The sequence below is a fragment of the Vanacampus margaritifer genome, chromosome 2, assembly GCF_051991255.1.
Source record: "Vanacampus margaritifer isolate UIUO_Vmar chromosome 2, RoL_Vmar_1.0, whole genome shotgun sequence".
NCBI lineage: Eukaryota > Metazoa > Chordata > Actinopteri > Syngnathiformes > Syngnathidae > Vanacampus > Vanacampus margaritifer.
In genome coordinates this window covers 37222689-37249823 of record NC_135433.1, presented here as the reverse complement: position 1 = coordinate 37249823, position 27135 = coordinate 37222689, and the positions used below count along the sequence as shown (strand labels likewise).

At 40.5% G+C, this 27135-nt stretch overlaps 2 protein-coding genes across 2 annotated transcripts in view; both read left to right on the top strand.

Annotated features, from left to right (window-relative positions):
* prkci (protein kinase C, iota) overlaps nt 1–2161 on the top strand; it is a 37413-nt gene extending 35252 nt beyond the window's left edge. The window contains exons 17-18 of the mRNA XM_077556082.1: nt 735–850; nt 934–2161. Of these exons, the coding sequence (XP_077412208.1) occupies nt 735–850; nt 934–1021 (204 nt within the window). The 3' untranslated portion in view covers nt 1022–2161. The remainder of the gene's footprint in view (nt 1–734; nt 851–933) is intronic.
* A 4341-nt stretch (nt 2162–6502) lies between these two features.
* Nucleotides 6503–27135, top strand: part of skila (SKI-like proto-oncogene a) — a 60371-nt gene continuing 39738 nt past the window's right edge. The window contains exons 1-2 of the mRNA XM_077556328.1: nt 6503–6740; nt 10518–11803. Of these exons, the coding sequence (XP_077412454.1) occupies nt 10682–11803 (1122 nt within the window). The 5' untranslated portion in view covers nt 6503–6740; nt 10518–10681. The remainder of the gene's footprint in view (nt 6741–10517; nt 11804–27135) is intronic.

Sequence of the window (27135 nt, the reverse complement as noted above, 5' to 3'; positions counted from 1 at the left end):
TTCCTCCTATTTATATTTAACTTCCATAACATCAAAGTAAAGTTTGAAAAGCTGCATATTGACATAATTAATGATAGTGTACTATATTATACTGTAAAGTAATCTATGACCTAATTGTAATGATCCTCGTAAGGAATCAGGGGCGTGTCTGCCGCCAGCTGGCAGACGGACATGTGACCCGAGCGAGCTGTCGACCAATCATATGACCTTCCTGTCTACTAGCCCTGTTTGGTCTGGGAAGCACGAGGCTAACCGGCTGATCAACTTGTTTGTCTGTGGGATTCAGGTTACCCCCCCCCCCCCCCCCCAATAAACTCTTCACCTCCTCAAGACAAAACTAACCTCAATGCTTGCCCTACGGTGAGCCTCTTGGCCTGTAGGGGGAGTACTTGTGGGTCTTAAATTAATAAAATAAAATAAATGAATTCCCTTTAGCATTTCTTATGTTAAACAATGTTTTGCAACTACAAAACCAAATGGAAATTTGAATATTTGCATCTTCAAGTCAATTTGTCATTATTTTGCGAACCTAAATGTTTGGCCTGCGCCACTCAAATTTTAGGTTTCGGGCCACTGTGCTTCTTGTATAAAAAAAAACATCTGGAACCTGCATTTATGACATTTCAATGGTGAAAGATGATTTAAGATACAAGTGTTTTGAGTTATGAGCATAGTCAGGAAACAAATTAAAAGTGTATCTCAAGCCATCACTGTGTATGTGATTGTGATTACAGCTGGAGCAAAAGCAGGTGGTCCCTCCTTTCAAGCCCAACATCTCTGGCGAATTTGGCCTGGACAACTTTGACGCCCAGTTCACCAACGAGCCCATCCAGCTGACCCCCGATGATGAGTACGATTCACTGATCGCTAGAATTAAATGCCTCTGCGAATTCATCAATTCACCCATGGATTGTCCTTTTCTCTTGTGTGCAGCGACGTGGTGAAGAAAATCGATCAGTCCGAGTTTGAGGGCTTCGAGTACATCAACCCGCTGCTGATGTCTGCTGAGGAGTGTGTGTGAAGGGACACACACACACACACACACACACACACACACACACACACACACGCGTGCCATCTCAGTGTCTTCACGCTGCGTGGTTACAAGGCGACCCGGCGACATCATCATTCATAGTTTTTGTTGTTGCCAAAAGCAGTTTCACACTCTGCCAGTTCTAACCACTCGTCCTTAAGTCTTCTCTTTATGAATTATTTTTATATGCTCTCTATATAAATATACAAATGTATAAATATAAAACTGCACTGATATCTTTGTGTCATCGGGGGCCTCTCTACCAAGTTCTTCCAAGGTTACTGTACACGGACTCATTTTATTTGTATATATGAAACTGCTGTTGATCAATGTTAGCCCGTTTTTTAGTTCATGCATTGAAATCACGCCTCTTTCTCAAAACACTAAATATGAAAATCTATATATTTTTATTTAATTACAATGTGTGTTGTCCATGTTCAGCTGGAGGATCAGAACTGGTGTTGAGTCGGCTGAAATACTGTGAACAAACGTAGCGCGTGTTAGCCAGACTTAAGCATTCACACCGGACCAAACAAAAAAAAAAAACTTTCCTGGTACGTATCGATTTAAAAATCGGCGTATGTTCTCAAATAGTGGCCGTCTGGGTGCGTTTGAACTTGGAAAATAAACACCTCCCTCAAAAATAGATGCTCTGGATTTTCTCCATGATGATTTTTTAAAAACTGTGCTTTCACTTGACATCATTTCTACCTAACCCTTAAGTCAGGCCACTATTTTTGGATATACGCAAATATCCCATCGTGTTTTTGTCCGTTTATGCCTTTTCTCCATTCCACGTAAAAATCAACAGGTTGAAGCACAGTTGATTATGGCTTTAGAACTGTTATTTTCTTTAAAACACATTATCTGCATATTATTTTCTGAATAATTCCACTAACTTAAAACATTAAGTGACAAAGCGCGAACCTCTGAAAAACACATTCTGTCTGTTACTTTGGTTTATTTTTTATTATTTGTATTGTTATTACTTTTTTTTATTTGTAACCACCAGATTGAGTACGAATTGTTACTGGGTATGTTTTGGAAGCCACCCGCAGGAATCTGCTGACATTTTATTATTAGTGTGCAAAAGGAAAAACAAACAGTCAAATAAACATTTTATTTCTCTTTGTTGTATGCCTTTCAAATTTCATGTCACCTTAGTGAAACTATTTGGGAGCTAAATTATCTAGAAATTCATAAGTTTGCTACTGAAGCATTTTTTTTTTCCTTTTTAAAGAACCCCCGTATCTTCTCCAATGGCCCTGTGGCAAAAACAAACGTCCATACTGTATTTGTCTTACCCAGGAAGCTGCATTGTTCTACACCACAGTCTCTACTTTGCTGCTGTGTTCCCGTTTTCTCACTGAGTCGCTTAGCCCCACATCAAGAAATGTACACGGGGCCGTCGTTTGGTTCCAGTAAATGCGCACACCATCATTAGCTTAACATGTTAAGTACAGTCATATACGCCACAGTGTGCACTTTAATGCAGAACTCCTGTTTTCTCACTCAGTTGTTTTCTCAGTTTTTTCCTTGGGAATTTGCTACCCTACCAATTCAGTACTGTGCAGTAGAAAAACGGCTACTCACATGCAAAAATTTTTTTTTTTTTGTGCTAGGCTATACACTCCACAATCTCTGCTTTGCTGCAGGGCTCCATTTCCTTGTTCCCCCTAGTCTCCTTTTGGATAAAATAAGTGTCAATGCAGGAGACCCATATCGTCTTGTTCTGACTGATGCGCAACATTGCAGGTTTTTTTTTTGCGCCCTTAGTCTCCCCTTAGATAAAATGTTTTCCTCAGGAACTAACTTCCCCGAATGGAGTCGGTGCCGTGCAGTGAAAAAACGATGTTAGGTGTGCTCACCTGCTAACATTACTCCACAGTCCTTACTCTGCTGCAATGCTCCCATTTTCTCGCTGCCCACAGTCTCCTCTCAGATAAAATGCGTTCTAGTTAGTTGGGGTGGGTTTGCATTGAAAGCACAGTAAGGGAACTTGAAAATTGTGGAGCGTGAGCTTTTCTTCCCTCCACTGGTCACACGTCTATGACCCCGCTTTCGACAGCCCCCCTTGACATCCCTGGAGAGTCATTGACATCTGACCAGCGCACCCCACGCCCCTTTCTTTTTCTGACCTCACGCCCCACAAGAACCATAAGGGTCATGGAAATGATGATGTGCTGCAAATAACGAAGCCGATTGATTTGTGGGCCGCAGTAAGTCGGAACAATGGTGGGGGGAGGGCTTTATTTCACACGCAGTCCCAGGTGAGTCTCATTTGTGGGTGAAAAAAAAAGACTCCATCTAGAACAAATGTCTTTGCATAATTGCTAAACCCTCATAATGGTTTGTTTGACATTGTTCCCATGACCTCTTTTCCATAAGCTGCATTCCCCCCAAGGCCATGTGACTGCTCCTCACCCCACGGAAGACACACAGCTGATACATTCACCTTGTATCGTTAATGAAAAAAACGCAGCCTCTTTTAATTGCTTTTATCTTGTTGGGTGTTTTATCCCTTCAACACAACCCCGGAGGGACTAATTAGGCAGCGGAAGACGGGCGTTAAACACCGTCCCTTTTGTAAAACACACACACACACACATAGACTACAATTGAAGGTGTTTTGCTTGGCAGGGGCTTACTGTGTGATCTTGAAGAGCTGACTTAGGAGAGTTTTTTCTTTGGCAAGTTATCAAACTTTGCCACCATGCTCAGCCCACACGAAATGATGAAGCCTCACATGCCTCGCCATTTTAGTGTCGTCCATCTGTCTAGTATACTGTACGTGATCTAGTAAACTTGGTAGAATCAATATATGTGTCTTTTTGAGCATGAGTTCTGTAGACTTTTTGTGTGGGTCTACTTGACACACAAGACATGCCGACCAAATTTCTTGTTGCTAAGTGAAACTGGCTTGGGCAGCTGAATTGAAATTAAATAAATTAATTTCATAACAAAGCCACAAAATGGCTGACTTCCTGTCTCTTGTGAAAAAGATGATGCTACCAAATGTAAATCAAATTTTCACCAATTTACCCTACAGTGACCCCTTCAAAATGGCTGATTTTTGAAGATGTTCTTTTTTTTAAGTAGGCCTATTTATGACATGCATGCCTACCAAATTTCATGTTGCTTATTGAAACTGTCTATAAGGGCTAGATTTTCAAAACATTACAAAATGAAAAATTCTCATCAAAATAAATGATCAATAAAACATTTTTGTGCGCCTACTCATGATAGATGTCTACCAAATTCCATATTAAGTAAAACTGACTTCAGTGGAGTGAATTTTAAAAATATACATTTGTACGTGGCAATGGTTATGATTTCAGTGCTAGTCATTTGCCATTAAGCTACATTTATAGCATCATGTCCTTAGTAAAATCAATATCTGTGCCTAAGCCTATTTAATGAATTGCATTCCTCTGGTAGTATTGAGCACACTTCTCAGCCTTCACTGGCACCCTCACAAAGAAAACAGTACATACACCCTCTGACCTTCCTTGATGAGTAAACTTGTGGCATGTGGTCATCAAGCATCATTACCGCAAACTACATTTACAAGCCCCGAATGAGTCCTAACACATTTCAATATGCCACATCGATAGCGACGTATGAAAACGCCGCCGTTGTCTGCCTCCTGAGGGTTCACTTATCGCCCCCAAGTCCGATAACAGTTAAGACAGAAGCAACTAGAGGGGCTTCTCTGCGTCCTGGCTCATCCTTCACTCATTTTGTTTTCTAATGAACCGTCACATTAGCGCAAATACTAGATGAATGGAGTCCCCCCGCAGCACTTGTAGCTGTGTTATTACAACAAAATCAATGCCCCCCCCCCCCCCCAACACACACACACACACACACACTTCACCGCTTGTTGGCTCGTACTCACATCTGCGCTCATAATACAACTGCTGACCTTGCTGTCGCATCACAGCAGTTGCTGCAAAACAGCCCACAATGTTGTTTGAGAAGGTGCGTTCTCTACACGTGTTGCACCAGTCACAGTGTACTCAATGTATCTAAAATGATATTGTTTAGTCACTTGAGATTTTTGTGGGTCTTCTCATGATAGCCTATATATTGCGATCAAATTTCATGTTGTTAAAAAAAAAAGAATTTTCCAAATATTCCAGGGCAGGGCCAGTTCCCAAATGGAAATTGTAACCAAACTGATGCTTAAAATTGCCACTTCAAAGCAAAATGGCAGTCTATCTAGCCATGTCCTTTCAGATATGACAATGCAATTAAATCTTATGTTGCTATAAGTGAAATAGACTTCTGCTTTAGTGTACTTGAGTGACCAAAGATTCACCAAAATACCCCCAAAATGTCTTATTCGAACCAAAATAGTAGACTTATCAGACATGTTTTGTTGACCTACGCATGATAGACAAGTTAACCAAATTTCATATTGTTAAATGAAACTTGCTACAGAGGATAAATGATAATAATAATCAAAACAATTTATCTTCTCGACTAAGAGTGATTCACACTAGCAAACTACTCACAAACAAATCAAAGATTTCTCTTTTAATGTAATTAATCTGTGAGCTCATTACTAAATAGTTAATCAACTAGCTAACTTAATAGCGAACAAACTAACTTAAAAAAAAGCTATTTCTCTTCAGCCATAGTTTATGCTTGGCTAACTAGCAAACTGCTAAATCCTCCTCTAGTGTAATTCATGCTCAGCTGGTTACTACTAACTAGCACTATAACTAACTAGCTAACAAACAACGAAACATTTCCTTTCCTGCATATTTCATACTTGTATAATAAATAAAAACTAGCTAATAAAAAAACAACCTATATTATGGCATTAGTCATGTTTGGCTAATTACTAAATAGCTAACTAACTGCCTAAAAACTACTAAAAACAAAAACAGGATAATTCATGCTCTACTAACTATCTGACTAACCAGCTAACAAACAAATCAGAGCATTTTTTTCTTGAGCAGAAAGTGAAGGAGCCCATTTTTCATGTAAAAATGCTTTATTATTATTCACCATCGTGTTATAAAGGCACATTATTACTTGTTTATTGTAAATAGTTTATTTGCATCTTTGCATATTTAGAAAACCTCTACGCTACAGACAGTATATAAAATGAATTTAGAGGCAAATGTCATTTTTAGTATTTGCCGTGGGCCGCTTAAAAATGGAGGGCAGGCCACAAATGGCCCCGGGGCCATAGTTTGGATGATTATCTTAAAAAGACTGCAGTCTAGCGTCCTCAGTTTACGACGGATGCCGAATGTGTATGTTCGTAGGAACAGGTCATAAGTCTACCACCAAAACCAGTAACGTTCAAAAAACGACATAAGACATGTTACAAAAATAAATAAATAACAGCAAGTACGGCGGTGACAGCCCGTCGTAAACTGAGTCGCAAGCAACATGGCCCCTTTAAATAGTCCCGCCGCTGTCAAACGTGTCTCCTAATGCAGTCAAGAGGAAATGGCAGACAGACAGACAGACAGACGGCGAGCAAGCGAGACACCCCCGCATCGTTTCCTGTAGTCGTGATGACGTCTCCGCCTCTAGTCCTCGATGCGGCGTGACGTCACAGGGCTGTAGTGGTGGTGTAGCCTCATCTTGTTGACTCTCCGCCGCCGCCGCCAGGCTTTTCCAGTACGGAGAAGACCCCCGGCTAGTGAGGACCAAGCGCACGGAGGCAAGTGCTACAACCATCTTTTATGTATGTATTTGACGTTTTTACGTTTGTGTGTGTCAAATAAGAGACTTCCGTTTCTATAAGTGAGTGTCGCAGTGATTTGTTTGACTGCGAAAAGGGGCGAGAGTCGGTGGGATACAAGGGGGTGAAGCTAACTCTGCGTAGCCCGCCGTGTCGCTCTCCGTCTGGGGGAGGTTAGCCCGTCGGTCGTTCTCCGCTCGTTCTCCGGACAACGCACTATACAGTGTTTATTGTCTTATTCCTAGTCGGCCGAATCGGCAAGACAAAGATCGGCTTCTAGAGTCGCCATAACTACGGCGTAGCTGGCTTGTTATAACCCACTTTTGGTGCTTTTTTTTTTTTCTTTTTAGGCTGAGTCGAGTGTTGTACTAGGAGGAAGCTAGCTAAATAGCATTTTCACCGCATAAATTAGCCGCGGGTTTTCCTTTTTCTTTATCTCTGTCTCTTTAAAAAAATATACTTTTATCTATCATCCCTCGCGTGTAATGTATGTCTGACCTGAATTTTAATGAGTTTTTTTTTTGGGGGGGGGGGGGGGGGGGTCGTTGAATGTGTCGGCTCTCGGGGAGACCGCGGTGACATACGGCCGGGGGGGGCACCCCGCTTAGAGTGACGACCAGACCGGACCGTGGTGGCCGGGTTAGTAGTGGCTGCGATGGCGGCGGCGGCGGCTCCCCCCGATCGAGACTGGGGAGTGCAGACAGTGAATGTCATTATCGGCGCTGTCTGCATACCAGCGCAGTCGTGGCGGGAGGAGGGGGTGAAGGCTGGGGACGGAGCTTTTTCTATGCGGCGTCCTTGCAGCAGCGAAGCGGTTCCTCGGACTTGGATTGGTCGCTATCGGATGATCCCCCAACACGCAGCTGTTTGCGGGATACTTTCCTCCCACCGCCACCTTCCGCCTCCCCCTTGGAGCAAAAGTCATTATCACGCCGCGAAGCTCATGTTGACATGTGTTCGCGGAGCTTTATGACATTAAAACGCCCGCAAACAGAAACCCGGCTGCGGAATCAAGGTCGGGCTTTTGCGCAGAAGCAGTGCGCCAGTCCAGGGAAAAGCTCCGTGAAAATATGCTAAGGCATGCACATACCCATTCATTTGCCAGCACTGGCAAGGAGAAGCCCTCTTCCTTTTTAATTTCATACTAACTGTATCAACAACAAGCAAAAAATGCACAGTTAATATGGTTTTGAATAACTAATGTAATGTAAAAGGGATCTACGGCATGCAAATTCTGATCTAGACTAATATTTTCAAATATGAGCGTTGTGTTGCAATGTAGGTCACACACAAAAATGACTTGTAAAGAAATACAGTGAAATGTTATGGACCCACACAATATTGTGGATTCACCTTGTGTCAGCATCAGCATCATTGAGAGACAAAACACAATCGGACGGAAATGATAAATTGCCTGAACAGTAATGTGGTTGCACGGTCAGAGTCAACTGAAATGCTAATTCATTGTCATAAAAACAACAACGTCAAGTTAGATTTGAAGAATACTGAATGAAAGGAAATACATAAGTGGCGTAGCTCTTGAACTAAAACAGGTTTGGGCACAGCAGTTGTTTTTAAAATCCCAGTGTACAGAAATAATTTCCTTCTTCTTGTTGATGGGGGGAAACGCATACAGTATATTTAAGGGAGGCATCTATTCGTCTATTTGAGGAAATGCAGTATATGTTTTATATGTATGTGTTAGTTAGTACAAGCATGATTCACAGACTCTGACTGTACTTCCTGGTCTTGGTCCAGGACCCTAAATGCTTGGCAATCACACTAATGGTCCGTGTTGCATTCGCTGACCCTCACCACGGCTGGGAAAAGCTATATGCCTGTGTTTTGTTTGCCCCGAACAAATGGTTCAGTGGGAAAATAAATTTTACCAAGCATATGCTACCACAATTAGAATCTTAACACTTGGAGAATCACTGTTAAGGGCTCCCTCTCGTGGTATGCCGAAGGATTACTAAATTAAATACAAGAGAAAATATAATAGATATAAAATATTAAATTCACTCAATGGATAAAAATATCTTATCGACCAATGACAAAAAGTCAAGATTTCAAGAAGATCAAGTGCATTTAAAACCAGACACAGTAGAGGAAGCAGCCTAAATATAGTTCAATTGTATTTAACTTTGAAATACTATTCATTTTAATTGCACCTTTTATCAACGGATTATTTTTCAACCTCCATTTATGTGAAAAGTGTTATTCAGCTAAACTAAAATCTAAGAACCCCTATGCCAAGTAAAATCCTTATTAGTATTGTATTGCGCGGTTGAAGCTACTATGACACACTTCGTTATGTGGTGTTTACATTGTTCCACATGGCAAATCCTGCTGTTGAATGTCAAACTGTGAGGGAGGGGCAAGGAGTTTCTCTTAAGACTTTCATGGAGTGTTTTTCATGCGCTTGATGGAACCCGCATGGGGTAAAAAGGCACAGTATGAGTTTTTTTTTATTTTTTAAGGCAGAAGCACTTTCACTTGCAAAGTGCAAATTGTGTGTGAGCATCGTGGCCGGCGGGCCGGCATTGACTTGTGTAATAGGAGTTGTGGCGGTTGGATCTGGTCCACTGGATTTGCTTGTCGGGATTCTCACTTGCTCACTCACTACAGAGTCGCTAGAGAAAAAAGTGAAATATCCCATACAAATTTCAAACCCCCCGAGTCCATGCCCAACACACACAAACACACATCCCGCCCCGGGTTCAATTACAAGTGCTGCAAGAGGCTTCCATGTGTTTGTGTGAACTATGTTAATGGCCATTTGGCTCAGTGGTGCATGCAAACAGCCATTGACCTCGTCAATCCACACTAGCGCAAAGGCAGCCGTAAAGCATTTAAAGGCTTAGCAGGTTATTTTATGCTCTTTGATAACTTTGTTGAGTGCTCTACAGGTAGCCATATAGATAGGAAGTAATATAATGTATTGTAACAAAATGTGTGTTTTTTTTAAATTATTTTGGAACGAGTTGAATTTTCCTAGAAGCTGTTTTAGACAGTTGTAGTTCTTTGAAAAGATGTTTACAGAAAGTTATAATTTTACAAGAGTAAATGTACATTTTTGAGAAAAATATCATTAGGAATAAAGTTATATTTTTTTAATGTTGCTGTATTTTTATAGAAATATTTATAGAAAAAGTTGTACTTTTCAAATAAAAAATAATATAATATTTTTTTATTTTACAAGAATACATTCATATTTTTGATCATAAAAAGTAATGTTTTTAGAAATTAAGTAAAATTGTATCTTTTGAAGAACAAAATTAAGAAAAAGTTATATTTCCATTATTATGTTGTATTGTACTCATTTATATTTTTGAGAATGTTTTTTACTGGAAAAAGTTGTTGTTTTTTTACAAAACACTTGCATTTTTTACAGAATAAATTTTATTATTTTGAGATTTTTAAGAATCAAATAATTTTTTTCTGTTTCAAAAATACATTTTTACAATTTTTTTTTTCCAAGAATAAAATTGTTTTTTTTTTAAATGATTCTTTTTAAAAGAAAAAGTATTTTTCGAGAAAAATGTGTCTGTTTTCGAGAGCAAAATCTTATTTTTAAGATAATTAAAAATTTTGGACCCCTGAAAAGTACTACAGCAGGTCTACCTTTGGCCTGCAACAAAATTTTGACAATAGCTACTGTGGTCCAATGACATTGTGGTCCTCCAAAGGTTGTCATTTTGGTGTAGAGTTTCTTAACTTTTGAGGTGTTTTTTTTTCTTTGTTGACTTATTTTTTAATGTATTGTTTTTGAATCCCTAGGAATCGTATCAGAACATCGAAAATTCTCCATCATGCGTGTGTCCATCCACTGGAGAATCAGCATAGTTTAAAAACAAGGGAGGAAAAGCCTACGGAATAAACAAAAGGAGTGGTTCCGAAAATCCAGACAGGAAGAGAAAAGAACAATAAGAGAACGCTCAGACATGGCCAGCACCCAAACCAGCATGAAGAGCTCCTTCAAAGGCCTGAGCTCCTTCAAGGGCAGCTTGAAGCGCTTGTACCGCGAGCGTCTTGAGGACGCACCCATCAAGAAGCGAGTCATGGCCGAGATCAACCTGAAGCGCCGCGGCTTGGATTCCTTCCATAAGGCGGCCAAGGTGAAGCGGGAGCAGGTGGACGAGGCGCACCACCAGCAGCTTCACCACCGCGACATGGACGCCGAGCTCCACGCGGCCGCCTCGGCCAAAGCGCTGGACCTTAGTCCGGGGCTCAAACACACGCTGGCCCAGTTCACGCTGAGCAGCCAGAGCTCCCTCGGGGGTCCGGCCGCCTTCTCGGCGCGTACCGGCCTCGAGCCTTCCCACTCCGGCATGCCCCCGCTGCCCTCCCCTCCCGTCTTGGGAGGCGGCCCCCTGCTGGTCCCCTGCGACAGCTCCACGGAGCTCACCCATTCGCTGCTGGAGGGCGAGTCCATCTCCTGCTTCGTGGTGGGCGGCGAGAAGCGGCTGTGCCTGCCGCAGGTTCTCAACTCGGTGCTGCGGGACTTCTCGCTGCAGCAGATCAACACGGTGTGCGACGAGCTCTACGTGTACTGTTCGCGCTGCGACGCCGAGCAGCTGCACATCCTCAAGGTGCTGGGCATCCTGCCCTTCAACGCGCCGTCCTGCGGCCTCATCACGCTGACGGACGCGCAGCGGCTGTGCAACGCGCTGCTGCGCCCCGGTGCCGCGCTGCCCGCCGAGCTGGGAGCCAAGCTGTTGGGCCAGGGCCCGCTGAAGGAGAGTGAGGCCGGCTTCCAGGTGGAGCACCAATGCCTGGGCAAGTGCCAGGGCCTGTTCCTGCCGCAGTTCTACACGCAGCCCGAGGCGCCCTGCGTTCAGTGCGTGGAGTGCCACCTGCTCTTCTCGCCGCAGAAGTTTGTCATGCACTCGCACAAGTCGCCCGACAAGAGGACCTGCCACTGGGGGTTCGACTCGGCCAAGTGGCCCTGCTACCTGCAGCTGGCCAGGAAGTACCAAGGCTCGCCCGAGGAGGCCAAGCTCAAGCAGCTGCTAGACGAGGTCAAGGGCAAGTTCCACTACCAGCTCAAGAGGACGCACGACAAGGTGAGTCCTCCCTCGCTCATGTGCCTTCAAGTGTGACTTGCCATCATTCTGAACTTTTAAAGCTGGTTGGGTTCGACTGGATGCAGTTGTAGTCAGTTGCGCTTCCTGGACGACACGGGGCTCTTCTATGTTGTGTGGTCATCAGCTAGAATGATTGCTAGAAGGAAAATGGAGTAAGAATTTGATGGAAGAAGTCGGGAGATTTGTGTGGAAAGGTCACATTTTGGATGAAGTCGTACTTTAGTAGCAAAAACGTAACACTCTCACAAGGATGTAGTCAGATTTTTTTCATTGAAAAAAAGTTGTGATCTTACGTGGATAGTTATATTTTGGAAGAACAAAATCATTTTTTTGAGAGAACATTAGATTTTTTCTAGGCAAAGATTTCACATTTTGTATTTTTCTAGAACGACAGTCAAAGATTTTTACCTGAGAAAATGTATTTTCTTTTCAAGAAAAAAATTAACTCAGTATATTGAAAGAAGTTGATATTCAGAAAAATTATATTTTTCTTGTTCAAGAGTAAAGAAAAAAAAGGTACCAGTAAGTATAAAGTCAAAAGTTTTCAACCTGCTTTAACCCGTGGGCAGTATTTTATTTTGAAATGGCTTGGTCAGAACCAACAAAAAGCCAAAAAATGGTCACAATAACGCCTAGGGGCTAATTTGGTCATTTTTCATCCGATTAAAAAAAATAAGAACATGCTCGCGTTCCCCAAACCCTTGCCGTTCTAGCGAGCCATTTCTTGAATCTGCAACTGTTAAGTCATGAGAGGCTTTTGTTCGAGGCAAGCGTTTCTCATACATTTCAGTTGAATGTGTGTGCGTGATGTCTCCAACATGTTAAAGTCCAATGTGTGTGCGTGAATGAGCATGTTTCTTAAAGCGACAGCAAGATACTTTTAGTTTATGTTGATTATGGTTAACTTCCACATTTCTTGACCGATTCCAATCGTTTGAATTTTAAACTGTTCAGCTCATTTACATTTTTTTAAGTACATAAAAAAAGCTTCTTTTTTTCTTAATGCAATGGAATGGACTGCTATTTAAATAGTGCTTTTTTAGCTATTACAAGTGCTACCACTAAAAGTCCTACTACTATTGCTACAAGTACTACATCCGTCTTTCCACCTTGCAAGAGTCAGCAGTCCCATTTAAAATTTCCGCGGAATTTTTTTCTAGTTTTTCATACTCTAACAATGATTTCTGCATTTCCCTAGAAACAAAGACACATTTCCCCTTCATACATATTTTATTAGAGAAAAAAGTCATAATTTTACAAAAAAGAAAAAAGTGGTGACTCGTGATTTTCTAGGAAGCTGCAATACCATGAGTCCCCCCCCCCTTTTTTTTAAACAGTTAAAACACAGTTACTTTGTTATTGAAAGATCAGGTGGACTAGACTACATCACGCCTAGTGTGTTTTCTTAAACCACTGTTGACCTACTGTGTGCGTGTGTGTGTGTTTTGATGGTGAGAGAGGTCTGGGACAGGTGGCCTCATCAGACAGACGAGGTTAGGCCAGCTGGCCACAGCTGAAGGGGAAGTGCATCATTTGTCCCCCCCCACAGGTCACCTAGGGGTCACTGGGAATGTCATTGAACAAAAGGCCAATACATGAACCTCATAAACTGCAAGGCCATAACTAAAGTCCACCACTGAATAAACTGTAGGCGCTGTGTTCTCAAATTACATGCATATGCATTTCAAAATGATGGAGGACTTCATTGCTTCAGTTGCGTCTATGGCATTGGAATTAAAGATTAGGTACTACAGCTTGATAGAGGAAGGATAGGAAAGAAAGAAGCGCTCATCAAGAGTGACTGCAAATACTTGCATTGGAGGCAATACTTACAATAGGATGTCACATTTATGAGAGTGCCATCTATCGCTCCGACAAATTCAGTATAACGCTAATACTACTAACTGTCTTGAAATAAACGATTGGCCTGTCTACAAATTAAATAAATACTATATAGCCTTGCTAACGTGGCAGCTAACTAGCTCACTAGCATGGCTGATAACAGTTTCCGTTTGTTTCTTACTGCTCTGACGTTAGTTCACGATGTGGAGAAGAGCAGAGAAGTAGCTACTCATTTTCTGAGATTACATTTTGGTTTTATATAGAACATTTCTTTTGTGTTTGTGATTTTAACTATTGTACCTGCATAATGCATTCAATGGGAATTGAAATTTTTTTTTTTACAATTGTTATAAAACGTTTCAAAATATAGAGCTGTATATGTAATCCCATGATACGTTGAATCTGCAGTATTTAGTACCGGCCCGTTCCTACCCTACACTACCATACTAGTAAAGTCATAATTACAGTTCAGTGCGTGCTGTTTGTAGCCTAGAAATGTACTATATGGTAAAACTATATGGTAAATCGAGGACCACCTTTAGGTGTGTTTGAAAAGTGAAAAATGTCACCGCCTTACACTCCTGTTTATCTAGCACATGTCAAGAAGTTATACTGACACGGAGGCACCGCTCTGAATCCAAATTTTAGAAGAAGAGTAATGTTTTATTGTATGCAGTTACATCAATCATTAACCATAAAAGTATATGCAGTATTTGAAAATAACAGGTTGTACGATTTACTGTACATATTTGATGTGAGAGGTGATGTAAGACTTTTTGTACAGAGATAAGAAAACTCCTTGTCTGTTCAGTAGTGATTTATGGTACACTCGTCTCCTGTCCTGCCTTCCCATTTGTCTTCGTCCACTGGGCCGAGTAGATATTCTAGAAGCACGAACAAAGGTCAGCGCACAAAGCGCAGTCCTTCCAGAGGAGCGTGTGAGACAATGTCGCTAACCTCGTCACCATGGGGCCGTTAACTGGATGCTAAATGACGCATCGTCGCAGCTCACCGTCTCATACTTTGAGCCGCCTCTCTGGGGCCTCTGTCTCACCATGTTGTCAGGTGTTGTTGTCTCCCTGCGGAATGTCTTTTCTCTCTCTCTCTCTCTCTCTCTCTCTCTCTCTCTCTCTCTCTCTCTCTCTCTCTCACTCGAATTGAAGTTGTTGTAGAAAATTGTCAACAACTGTTTTCAGAGAGAGGAAAAAAGTCATGGGATTTTCTTAAAGGTGTTTTGTGGAGTTTGTCACTTTTTTACCCGTGACTGTCACCTCTGGCCTAAAGCGTAACTGCAGCCTCTGTGTCAAGCTTGTGCACGGTGTGCGTGCAAGTACGTGCACTCGAATAAACTTTGTTTGAGTTGGAGTTTGGGCTGTGCTCGAAGCTGGTGTTTTTTTTTTTTTTCGGTTTCCATCCCAATTGTGTCATACGGTAACAGTAAATGTGTTGTTTCATCTCTCATCTTAGTATTTCCACTTAACACTTCTTGCATAGGGTTATTTTTCTTTACATTTCCATTTTCTTCATATTTTTACTTAATTATTTATTTTCCTCAAAATATTGTAATGCCATTTTTAATCCCGTAGCCTGTAAAAAACAGATTTTCATTTCTTGCTAATTTTTCTCATAAAAGTAGGACTTCATTTTTGTGATATTTAAAAAAAGTAAAATTACAACTTATTTCCCTTAAAATGACAACCTTACTCAAGTAGTAGACTTTTTTCCTCATAAAATATAGCCTTTCAATTTCTTCCTGTAAAAAAAAAATCTTACCAAATTCTCTTAAAAAAATCAAATAAAGTACTTGCAACATTATTCTCATAAATATATCATGTAACAATTTGATTTTATTCTTGTTTTTTTTTGTAAAAGTATGTTGTGTTTTTTGTCATGTTTTTTTTTTAGAATTATCATATATCAATATAATCATTGTTCTTTTATAATTACAACTTTATTCTAGTATAAGGATTTTTTTACATATAAAATTAAGATTTAAGTATCTGAATTTCTTGTAAAAATCTGACATTACTCTCTTGAAATGTTCTCATAAAAATGAGACATTATTCTTCTATTTTTCAGTTGTAAAAATATGACTTCATTCTTGCAAATATTTCTTGCGAATGTGACATCATTCTTGCAATACATTTTCATGAAATATGACTTGATTCTCATAAATTTAGGTCTTATTTTTCTTGTAAAATGTTCTTGAAAAATGTTTGACTATTCTCATTAATTTCTCCTAAAAATCTGACTTTATTTTCATTAAATGTGTTGCAATTCTCCTACCTTTTTTTTTGGTAAAAATCTTACTTTCTTTCTGTTAAAATTAGACTGCTCATAAAAGGTTCTCATAAAAATACAACTACAAATAAATATGTGTTACGCCAATCTCACCTTATTCTTGTTTAAAATTGTCATAAAATATGACTTATTCTCATCCAATTAGGACTTATTTTTTTAGTAAAAGAGACTGAAAATTTTACATCATTAACCTGTCTTTATTTTCAATAATTTTCCTGTAAGACTCTGACTTTGTTGCGGCAGAAGTACAACTTCATCATTGTTAAGATTAGCACTTTTTTAAGGGAAAACTGACATTCCTTTTTTTTCCCACCTCTAGTGTGTATTCTAATAATTCATACTCGTATCTGGTTAAATCATGAGCCTTGGTCACGTGTGGGTCTGTAAAGTAAACCGCTTGTGTCCAGATGTGTACCGGGATCCCCCTATTGAGCACCTCATGATGAGTCCCATATTCCTGGATAGGAATTTAAAAAGGATGTCATTCTTCAAAGAGCGGATGCAGCGTTTGAATGAAAGTATTTTGGCGAGGACATTTGGCTGTTGGTCTGCGCGTGTGCATGTGGTGATGAAAGTGCGTGTTTGTCTGAACAGGAAGTGAGGCAGACGGACGTGTCTCTCAACCAGAACATCCTCCAGACTCCCGCAGCCGCCGCCTCAGCTGCCGCCGCCTCCGTGGCGGTGACTCATAGTTTCCACATCCCAGTGGATGTTAGTGGAAGCCAGGCAGCTTATAGTAACACATACTTTTTCACACTGGCTTATTTTGGGGCTTTGGCGTGTTGCTCTAACCCTTTTCCCTTTGGCCTGCATTTACACACTGCGGCTTTTTACAAGCAGTAGAGACTCGAACAAGGGTGTGTGTGTGTGGGGGGGGGGGGGGGGCATTCTGGAACTTTGTCACTTTCTACGCTAGCGACCAATCCTGTATCCTGTTCAGAGTGTTTGGTTTGAAAAGCAGGAGTTCACCCCCACCTCCCACCCTCCCCATGCTCTACAAACAACACTGTGTGCCCCACACCACTGCTAGTGTAAACACAGACTCAAGCAACACACATACACGTACGCTACTTATCTCACTTGTGTTGTCCTCATAATGACGGCTCGTCAATTACACAACATCAACACAAAATCCTGTTTGAAGGTCCATTTAACAATTGCAAGGAGTATTGGTTTTAGGGCCAGAACCCAAAGGGAAAAAATGTTAGTCGGAATCTTACAGTAAGGAAGTGATATTTTAAAAATATTCTGAGAGCAAAGTCATAATTTCATGACAAAAAAGTCCACATTTTACAGAAATAAAGTCGAATTGTATGAGAATAAAATTTTATTATTACAGGAATTTCTGGGGAAATTGTTCGAAAGTAAAGTCATAATTTTGCAAGGGAAAAAAAACATTAAATTAAGGTGTAGTTTTGCAGGGAAAAACTTTTGAAAAAATAATAAGATATTTACAGGAAAACTTGAGACTCAATTATTTTTTTTTTTATAACAAAGTTGTAGTTTTACAAGAATAAAGTCATATTTTTACAGGACTATTGTAATTTTTCAGGATTTTTTTTTAGAAAATAGAAAATAGAAAAATCTAAGAATAAGAAGGCAAAGCAAGGCATCTTTATTTATATAGCACATATCATACACAAGGCAACACAGCGGAGGTCACTTTACAAGAATTCTTTACTAGAATTAAGCGGTCATTTTATAAGAATGAAGTTGTTCATTTTACAGGAACAAAGTCAGAATTTTGCAGGTAAATTGATGTACTTTCAAATGATTTTTTTTCTGGATAAAAAAAATATATAGTATTTTTTCCCACCTAATGTTACACCTGATAGATTTACTACTCCCCCACCCCCTCTTTTCATTATGCTGGGCACTGACACTTTGTAGTAAAACATTGGCACAGTTTAGCACGAACTTTTGCCAAGGCCGATCGTACACCTCGCGTGTCTTGAATTTTGTCACGCATGTGGCAAATTGTTGACCGTTATGTCACGTAAACTTTGTTTTTGTTGAACTGGAAGTCAGACAGTGTGACCTGATATTTTCAGCCAGCCTTGTCGACATAACCGTGGCGAGGGAATTTTGTGTGTTTGTGTGTGCGCGCGCCTCTACGTGTCTATGTGCGTTGGCTTGTGTTTTGTAGCACTGGCTCAGTCACAAGTGTCAGACAGAGAGAACAGCCCCCCTCTTGTCTGCCCTCACACCCGCCATCCTCCCCTACCCCTTCTCTCTGGCCGCTCTAACTGAGTGTCTGTGGCACAGATGGCAGACAGCTGCATCTCTCTATTGGCTGTATGGAGGGCAGTGACTTCATTACGGCATTGACGTAGCTGCACTCAATGTCAGTCTGTCTGTCTGTCTGTCGCTCTCGCGGGCGTCATCTAAATGGATTGTAGCCATCGTGCTAATCATTCCTCTTCTTTCTCCACCACCGACTCTTGTTCCATGCTCACGTCCAGCTCTATTTACGCAGTTTGACTTCCACACTCAGACATTTCAGCTGTCGCACACGTGTGTCCACAAGCAGAACAGGTCATTAAGCTCTCTGTTGAGAACCCCCCCATCACTTGTCGCTTGCTTTGCCTTCAAGACTATGATTTCTTCACAAACCAAAATCCTGCTTGATATTGGATCATCGATAAGATAATTAATTACAAAAATATTTGTTTGTGATAGCTCTAGAAATCAATGTATTCAAGTTAGGCGGCCTTAGCGAGTGAGGGCCGCCGGTGGCTTCACTTCTCGCGAGGAAGCGTCATTGTTAGTCCATTCATATATAAGCCCGTGATTTGGCCACACGTCTTCTTATGAAAAAAGTATTTCCAGTGCCATCACAGGCTGGGGGGTTTAATGACTATGTGGCTCTGATCATTTAAAACTGAGTTTAATACTGAAGGAAACAAACAATTGTCGCACGCCATTTTGAACGGACTTCCACCGCCCAAGAGGATGTTGCTCGTCACAGCAAATGAACAAATTTGATTGCACGGTTCATTTTGAATTGGGCCTGAACAGCGGTCAATGGCAGCCTTTCCAGACCCACTTTCTTCCTTCCAAGAACGTGAGTGTGGCTTGCCAGGCTAAATAAAAGAAGTTGTACAATTATGAGGAAACCAGTCAAAGTTTTATTCCCTGAAAGACACAATTTTGCAAGAAAAATATCATCATTTTCAGAAAAAAAAGCTATAACATCAGCATTCAGCAAAATAGTTACATGAGAGTCAAGAGATTTTATTTTTTAAAAGTTTGATGATTATGCATTTTTTTCTTTGTGCGAAAATGAACACTTTTACAAGAAGGATGGTATAAAGGTGGAACTGTCAGAATTAATTATGTGAGAAATTTCTACAAGTTAGAATTTTATGAAAGAGTTGAAAATGAATAGTAGTCAGCAATAGATTACGTGATAAGATTCAGAATTGAAAAAAGTTATTTTTACACACTCAAAAACTAATCATACAAAAGTACATAATATATGGATTTAAGTTACAATTCAGTCATTAGATCATCAGAAAAAGGTTTTATTTTATCAGGGATAAAAGTGCAAAATATAACAGGACAAAAAGTATTGTAATATTATTTGAAAAATTTGTTTGCAGGGGGGGAAAAAGAGTCCTATAGTATTGTGGGGGGGGGTTATAATTTTCCAAGAAAATATTCCATGTTCACATGCGCAAACAAGTCAATAGTGCCAGACACATTTCCACTGTAGTCCCCCCCAGGCCCCAATCAGCCGACAGTAACAAAATAAGCATCAAAAGTAGCCGATAAGTCGACTGTTACGTAAGCAGATGGAGCGTTTGTGTGTGGAGAAGCCCGTGGCTATTGATCAGCCTTGATGGATGCGGCGCATTGCTAGAAGAGGAAATGGATGAGCGAAACCAAGTCGCTATTGCGTAAGCGCTCCATGTTGAGACTTGTTCTTCAATTGAGTTAACCTCACCGCTACCTCCTTATTGCGGCTCCCCAGACGGCCTGCAGTGTCGACCGATACTTGTGGTCAAAACAGCCAAGGAAGCCAAGCCTCGGCTCGTCTTTCCTCGGTTGAAAATTAACCTCCCGAGACCCCGGCTGAACCGCTCGCCCAGCCTGGAACAGCCCCCTCAGCCAGCCAATCATATGCTGGTTTGCTATGTCCTGACCCCCCCCACCAACCGCGCCATCCCATCCCATCCCCAGGATAGCAGTGTACATATTTCATGTCAGTTTCCAAAGAACAATTATCCATTTATGCTGAATACACAGCAGCTTCTTTGAACCTCCAGTCTGCATGTAGTGCCAGGCACAACAAGCCCGGGCTGTGTTTGCTTGCTTTTGTAAAAGGGGGCCCCTCTGCGGTAGTGGAGTCTGAGCCAGGGGGGTATGTCTCTAGTATGTCGCCATCAGGTCAAAGGCAACCAGCATGGCAGCGGCGAAAACGCTTTGCCCACCCGCTGGAGGAACGCCAAATTCATATAATGATGAGGCCCATACGCTATGCCAAACAATGAACTCCGCAATGCATTTTAAACAGTTCGCAAACATTTTATTGAAACGCTTGCATGATTTTTTTTTTCAGTAAAAATACAATGAGAAAGAAAATCATATTTCTTTCTGAAAAAGTTATCGTAGTTAGAATAAAAAGTTGACTTCAAACCAAATTGTAATCTTACAAGAAAATAGTTGCAATATCTGATTTTTTTCCTCCCTAGGAAACAAAACTTGTTGCTACAATAAAAATTATAATTTTTTAAAATTTATTTTGAATTTTTTTATATTGAAGTGACAAAGTAGTATAAACGTTACAGGTACTATTAATTCATTAAATGGCAGCCATTTCCATTGGAGCCAACCCCTTCAGCGGCAGCCGAACATAAGAATTTTGATGAAACTTGCCTGTTTCAGATTTTTTTTTTTTAAACAGAGAAAATGAGCTTTTGGTGAACACATCATTTCAAGCATAACTTTGACTCTGACAACATTTTTACAAGACCTTACCTAAAACCTTACACTGTAAAAAAAGATGTTAGTTTCTAAGAATGGACTTGAAATATTACGCAAAAATGTCCCATTTTATGAGAAGAGCAAATAATACTTAGAAGAATCGTTGTTTTTGGAAAAGGGGGTCACTGTGAGGTAAGAAGGGGTCTCTCTGGTATCAAGTCAGAGGCAGTTAACATGGCAGCAGCTCCGTGGCTCACTGGAGGAACGCCAAACTCGACGAACCTTCGCCGTCAGTTTTGGCTGCCCTCAGATTAGTTCCACACCAGCTCACAATCGGGCCAGGAAGCAAAAGCCTATATTATTCACCCGTCGGCATGCCGTATTTAAAATGCGCCTGTGGTTAGCATTCCCGGCTTCAGTGAGTCTTTCCCGACTCTGGGCTCGCCGAAAGAAGAAGACGATAATGTCAGGGCTTCTGATGCGAGCTCGGCCGCAGCGTCTGTGAGGTCAGTCAGTCAGATAGAGCGGAGCCTCGGCCGTAGCCTCACAGACTAAACAAACACAACTAAATGTGTTCCAGACTTTAAAATAGCTCTGCGCTCACAGTCTATGTCCATGTTCACAATAATGTGACACCCAAACCCAGACTGGTTTGCTGCCTGTACACACGTTCAAGTTCACATGAATATCTTTAAAACATCAATTATCTATGTCCACACACACACACACACACACACACACACACACACACACACACACACACACACACACACACACACACACGCACACACACACACACACACACACACACACAAAAGTCAAGCACTTTTTAAAATGAATTTCCATCCCTTAATTTAAAAACATTTATTTTTAAATAGGACATTATTTCTAACTGACAGTGCAAAAAAATGCACAAACATGAATTGATAGCGATTCAGTTATTGCTTTAGTTTGTCATATGTCAAAAAATGTGCAATAACGTTGTTCATTGTTTTCCAACGTAAAAGCAGATGTTTGGAATTTTTTTTTAATTTGATTCAACACAAAGATAATCAGTCCCATTCATGGTGGACTGTCTACTTAAATCAAAAACATTTTGGTGATTTCTCTGTAACGGAACAAACTAGGGATTTTCTTGGGTCAAAATAGTTTTATTTTTAGAAAAGTTTTACATTTCAGGTGGAATCAGTTTTTATTTTTAAATTGTATTTTTTTTAGCAGAAAACATTATTTTTTTTTACTGTTGGGTCATAAAAGCCCAAATAATACAAGAAAAAAGAATTCTACTTTCATAATAATGCAATAAATGTCATATCAGATGTTATATCAGACGTAAAAAAAGAAGAAGTGCTCATCGATAATAAAGGTGTGAATTAGTCACAGTCGTGTCAGTCATTGCATGAAAATGGTGACTTGCGCATTTTGGCCAATCAGAAGCTTGAAAAAGCAACTTGTGACAAGAAAAAAAGTTTGATAACACAGTTTTTCCAGAGGAAAATAAAAGTTGTAATTTCACATAAACCAAGGTGTAAATTTAGGGGACCCAAATCTGAATATTAGGTGAAGTTGCGCTGACTTCTGTCATTGCAGTAAAATAGTGATTTACATATTTTGGCATGTCAGAAGACAGAAAAAGCAACTACTGTAAGAACAAGAGGAACAATTGTTTTCAAAGCTAATTTTCTAAGAACAGTCATAATGAGAAAAACTTGAATTTTAAGAACAGACGTCATTCAGTTGCACTCACTTCTGTCATCGCACCAACGTGGCGGTTTTGGCGGCATTTTAGCTCATCGGAGGCCGAAGTCTTGGGCTTATGCCGGTCCTCTGAGATGCACGTTGGTTTACAGACCTAGTTACTGTTTTTCAGTTGTTTGTTATATTCATGATTGACAAACATTTTTCATACAAATATGTACAGTAATTCTGACTTTAATACTTCGCTAGCAAAGACTAGAGTAGGGGTAGGCAAGTTCGGTCCTAGAGAGCCTCAGTCCTGCAGCTGAGAGGCTCCTGCAGAACATAATTATGAGCTGATGATTTGAAACACGTGGGTTGGAGGCAGGAGACACCGAAAACATGCAGGACTGCGGCTCTCTAGGACCCAACTTGCCTATCCCTGGGCTAGAGGAAGGCAATTCTGATTTGCGTACAAGTTTAGGTCACATCTCTGCCTCAATATGAGGAAATACAGTGTTTGTGTGATTCTGGCAAGTGAAAGCACTTAATTGGCAAAGAGTTCAAAGAAGACTCTTAGGAAGCGGCCAACAACAAAAAAACAAAAGGCCGGAGCACATCTGAAGTCTCGTCCGGTTTGTTTTGGCTCAGAGTCTGAATAATGAGATGTTTCGGCAATAATGAATCTATTTCTTGACAAGGAAGTGAAGCCTTGTCTATCTGGTCTCTCTGGGAGACGCAAGAGCAGGTTGTCTTTTTAATCGGAACTGAGGCGTTTGCATTTGAAAGACTCCCCCCTCCCCGACAGGAGCGCTGATTAATGAAGATGGAAACGCCAGAGATGGGTATTTTTCCGTAGGCGCACACACGCATGTACATGCATCATACAGGCACTTAAGAGTCCCTCTCTAATATTTTATCCCCGCAGACAGGAAAGATGAGCGCCGGATATCAAAGGCGTGTCACAAGTCCCGCCGGGCCACCACCAAGACATTAAGCCCAGGCCGCCATGCTTATAAATTATGCATGCTGCAAACAACCCAAAATCAAGGGAGAATAGTCAGCTCTCTATTATGGGAATCCCCATCGCTCCACTTATTCTTGTAATTTATTTAGCATGTTCCGTAATAGGCTGTTGTCCCTTGTTCGACTGGTTGTCTTCGTTCTTTCTGGATTTCACTTTTGCTTTGCAGCTTACCTTTGTTCCACTAGCATGAAAAGTCCTCTCAGCACTTCCCTCACAGCTCACGCTGCTTGTAAATCCTTATCTCACAAAGGGTATGACTGACTGACTGACTGACTGCTTACTTACAAAGACTGCAAACCACATGCTCATGTGAAGGTGAAACAATTGCCTGTAAAACGGGATTGTTTTTCCACAGATTTTTTTCCCTTTTTTTCAATGTTCTTTATAGCAAGCAATCTTCTTGCCTTATTAAGGTTTTATTTATTTATTTATTTAAGAAAAATGTCATACGCTGTGGGGAAAAAGTCAAAATTTGACCAGAAGAAATGTTATACTTTTACATTAGTCATATTGTTATTAGAACAAAATTCAGAATTTCATCAGTCAAAATATATAATTTTAAAACTATGCAAAGTCATAATTTCATGAGAAGCCAAATTATTCACTATTTCACTTGACAAACTCCCCCAAAATCTCCCCCTTTTTTTTTAACTTTTTTTTTTTTTTTTTACAATTAACCAAGACAAATATTTACAGAAAAAAAATCGTAATTTTATGAGAAACTAGTAAAAATATAACTACACAAAAAGTCAGTTTTATGAGAAGCCATATTATTGTTTGAAAAAAATGACAAAAAGGCAAAATGTTAGATAAATTCTATTAAAAAGCAGTGCGTTTCATTTCTGAAATTAATTCCAACAGACAAGAGGACATATTACAAGGAAAAAATCATAATTTGAGAAAATCATCCAAATATTATTTTTGGAAACTTTGTGCAAAATAGTCAGAATTTAAAATATTATTAAAAATTTTTGTAGTAATAATAAAACATTGTCGACTACTGATTTTTATGAATTTAATGAGAAAATAATAGATTTTAGAGACGTTAAAAGTGGATCATAATCTATGAAGCCGAGTGCAGGAGGACGAGGATCCAAAGGGAAACACGACTCTATTTACAGGATGTAGATGAGGCAGCGTGGAACCTGCAGGGCAATGAAGCAATAAGACTTATGTTTGCGTGTGCACGTCCCTGCCCGAGACACATGACTCCCCTGAGCGGCGTCACGCTGCAGGTAAGAGTAGTGGCGACATAAACATGCCAAGCCTTCAAGTTAGGGCTGAGCAATAAATCGAATTCATTCGATACATCGTCATTTTAAAAATCCAATCATTGAAAATTTGCTAAATCGTGAAATCGAATTTTGTCTTCTGGATTATTAAAAGCTGTTGTTCTTATGTTCTGTTACATTCAAATGTTTTTGTGAGTTGTAATTTTGCACATGTGGCAGAATGCTGGATGGGTGCTTTACAAGACATGTTTACAATAACTACCAACTTCTTAATTGTGGCATTTAAGAACAAACTATGAATGTTAAATTTATGTTAAAACTAATGTAGAATCAGTATACATGATTGTTGTCTGAACATTTTGCACAGGAATTATTTTTGACTAAATGAAACCTTTAAATAAATGTTTGTTGGGTTTATTAGTTTAAAATCGTAATCGTCCTAAATGACTGCAAAAATCGAGATTTTATGTTTTGACCATATCACAAGTAGACAGTGAAGCCATGTGACGCCGAGACCCAGCAAAATTACAATCAGAGCCGTGATAACGTGAAAACACTGTTTCTTACACAGAAGCCAGCCAAATTGTCGATTGTGACAACCGTGCAGAAGAGATGAAACAGCTAACTAGTTTTTGTAGTCAATTGTAGTGATGTGATGAAAGTCAGGTTTGCGTCAATTATTCAACGACATCGTTGATGTTTTTCAGCACAGTACAACCTTCTTTTTTTTTCACGGACCATGACGTTGATGCGTATCATATCAAATAGCTTCTTTGATAAATAACGTTTTTCTTTTCACACAGGTTTCTGTGCTTTAGTAGGCATAATTAATATTGTGACGATGAAGAATGAAGCTTGACATCCTCGCCGTCAGTCCTGAAGTATCACTGACATCGGAATAGGCAACGCTAGCGAGGCTAACTGTCCTCCGTAAATCGGCTGATTGGAAAACTAGATACCCAAAACGTGACCAGCGTTAATGCGTCGGAGTAAAGTGGACTAATCCAGTTAAAAACTCAATCCCGACTGTGGGAGAATTACGCTTTTTAAACACATGACAATAAATGCCCTGATTGGTAAAGTCCTCTGTAAAGTTTCTCCTGTAGCCAACTTTCAGTAGCTTGGGACGTCACCGCTCTGCAGCAACCATTTTAAGCAGCCCGCTGTGATAAGCACACTTCGTAATGGCAGACATTTTCCGTTTTGTCACGGCCGTCAAATCCATTGAGATGAATCACATCCCCGTCTCGGCTGCTTCGTCATCGGCGGTAAAAAGGACACAAGGCCAGACGCTGACCTCAGCGTGATAACGTCCGTCATTAGGACACACACACTCACACAAACACACAAAAAGATAAGCAGTTGTGTAGACACGCCCCGCGGCAGCACACCATTAAAAAAAAACCTGAGAGGAACAAGACTCATGAGCATTCACTTCCTGTCACTTTGTGGTCTCGTTTTCCACTCATCGCAGCGCAGACGGAGACAAAGATTGATCATTATCTCACCCTCGTGCATTTTTGATCTTCCGCCCAGGTGTGTTGACTCCGATGACTCGACCCTGATGACATTTTAGCAAGTGACTCAGACATGCAGACACCGACTTTTGCGTTCAATGTTTAAAGAGGCGAATGTGTACAAGCAGCTCCGGGACACATTTCCAAATCATTTACTTAATCATTTAGAGTCAACAAGCCTCAACATGTGCATAAAAGTAACTTGACGGGCAGTGAAACAGGAGTTTTGAACATCCGCAGTGAGATTTGCCAGACTTTCATTTTACAAGGTTATTTTTGTAAAAAAAAAAAGTTCTTGTAATTTCTCACAAAATTTAAAGGCTCACTTTTTCTTCTTAATATTCTGACTATTTCCATAAAATGTCAATCGATTTTTCATTAATTTTAACTTTAGAAATTAGTTTCATCAATTGTAACTATTCTTGTCATTCTGTTAATTTTGCGACTTCATTTGGACTTTGACATCCAGAAGTGTGGTAATTCTCCAATTGTGCCATTGGACTTTTCTTCTTCTGCAAGCTGAAATGAGCACACATGAAATGATTGTAGTTGGTCCTTGAGCTCTTTTTATAAGGAGAAAGAGATGGATTTGCGGCAGTGGAGCTGTGCGTGCGTGTTGGTCTGACAGAGAGACAGGCCTGGGTGCTGGGTGGTCTGGGGTGGGTTGCGGTGTGTGTGTTGGGGGGGGGGGGGGGGGGAGCAAAGCCAAGCTGGCCTTATAAAAGAGAGAGAGAGAGGAGCAGTGGATGCTTCAAACAAGCACTACATGTAATATGGATGAGAGCCTGC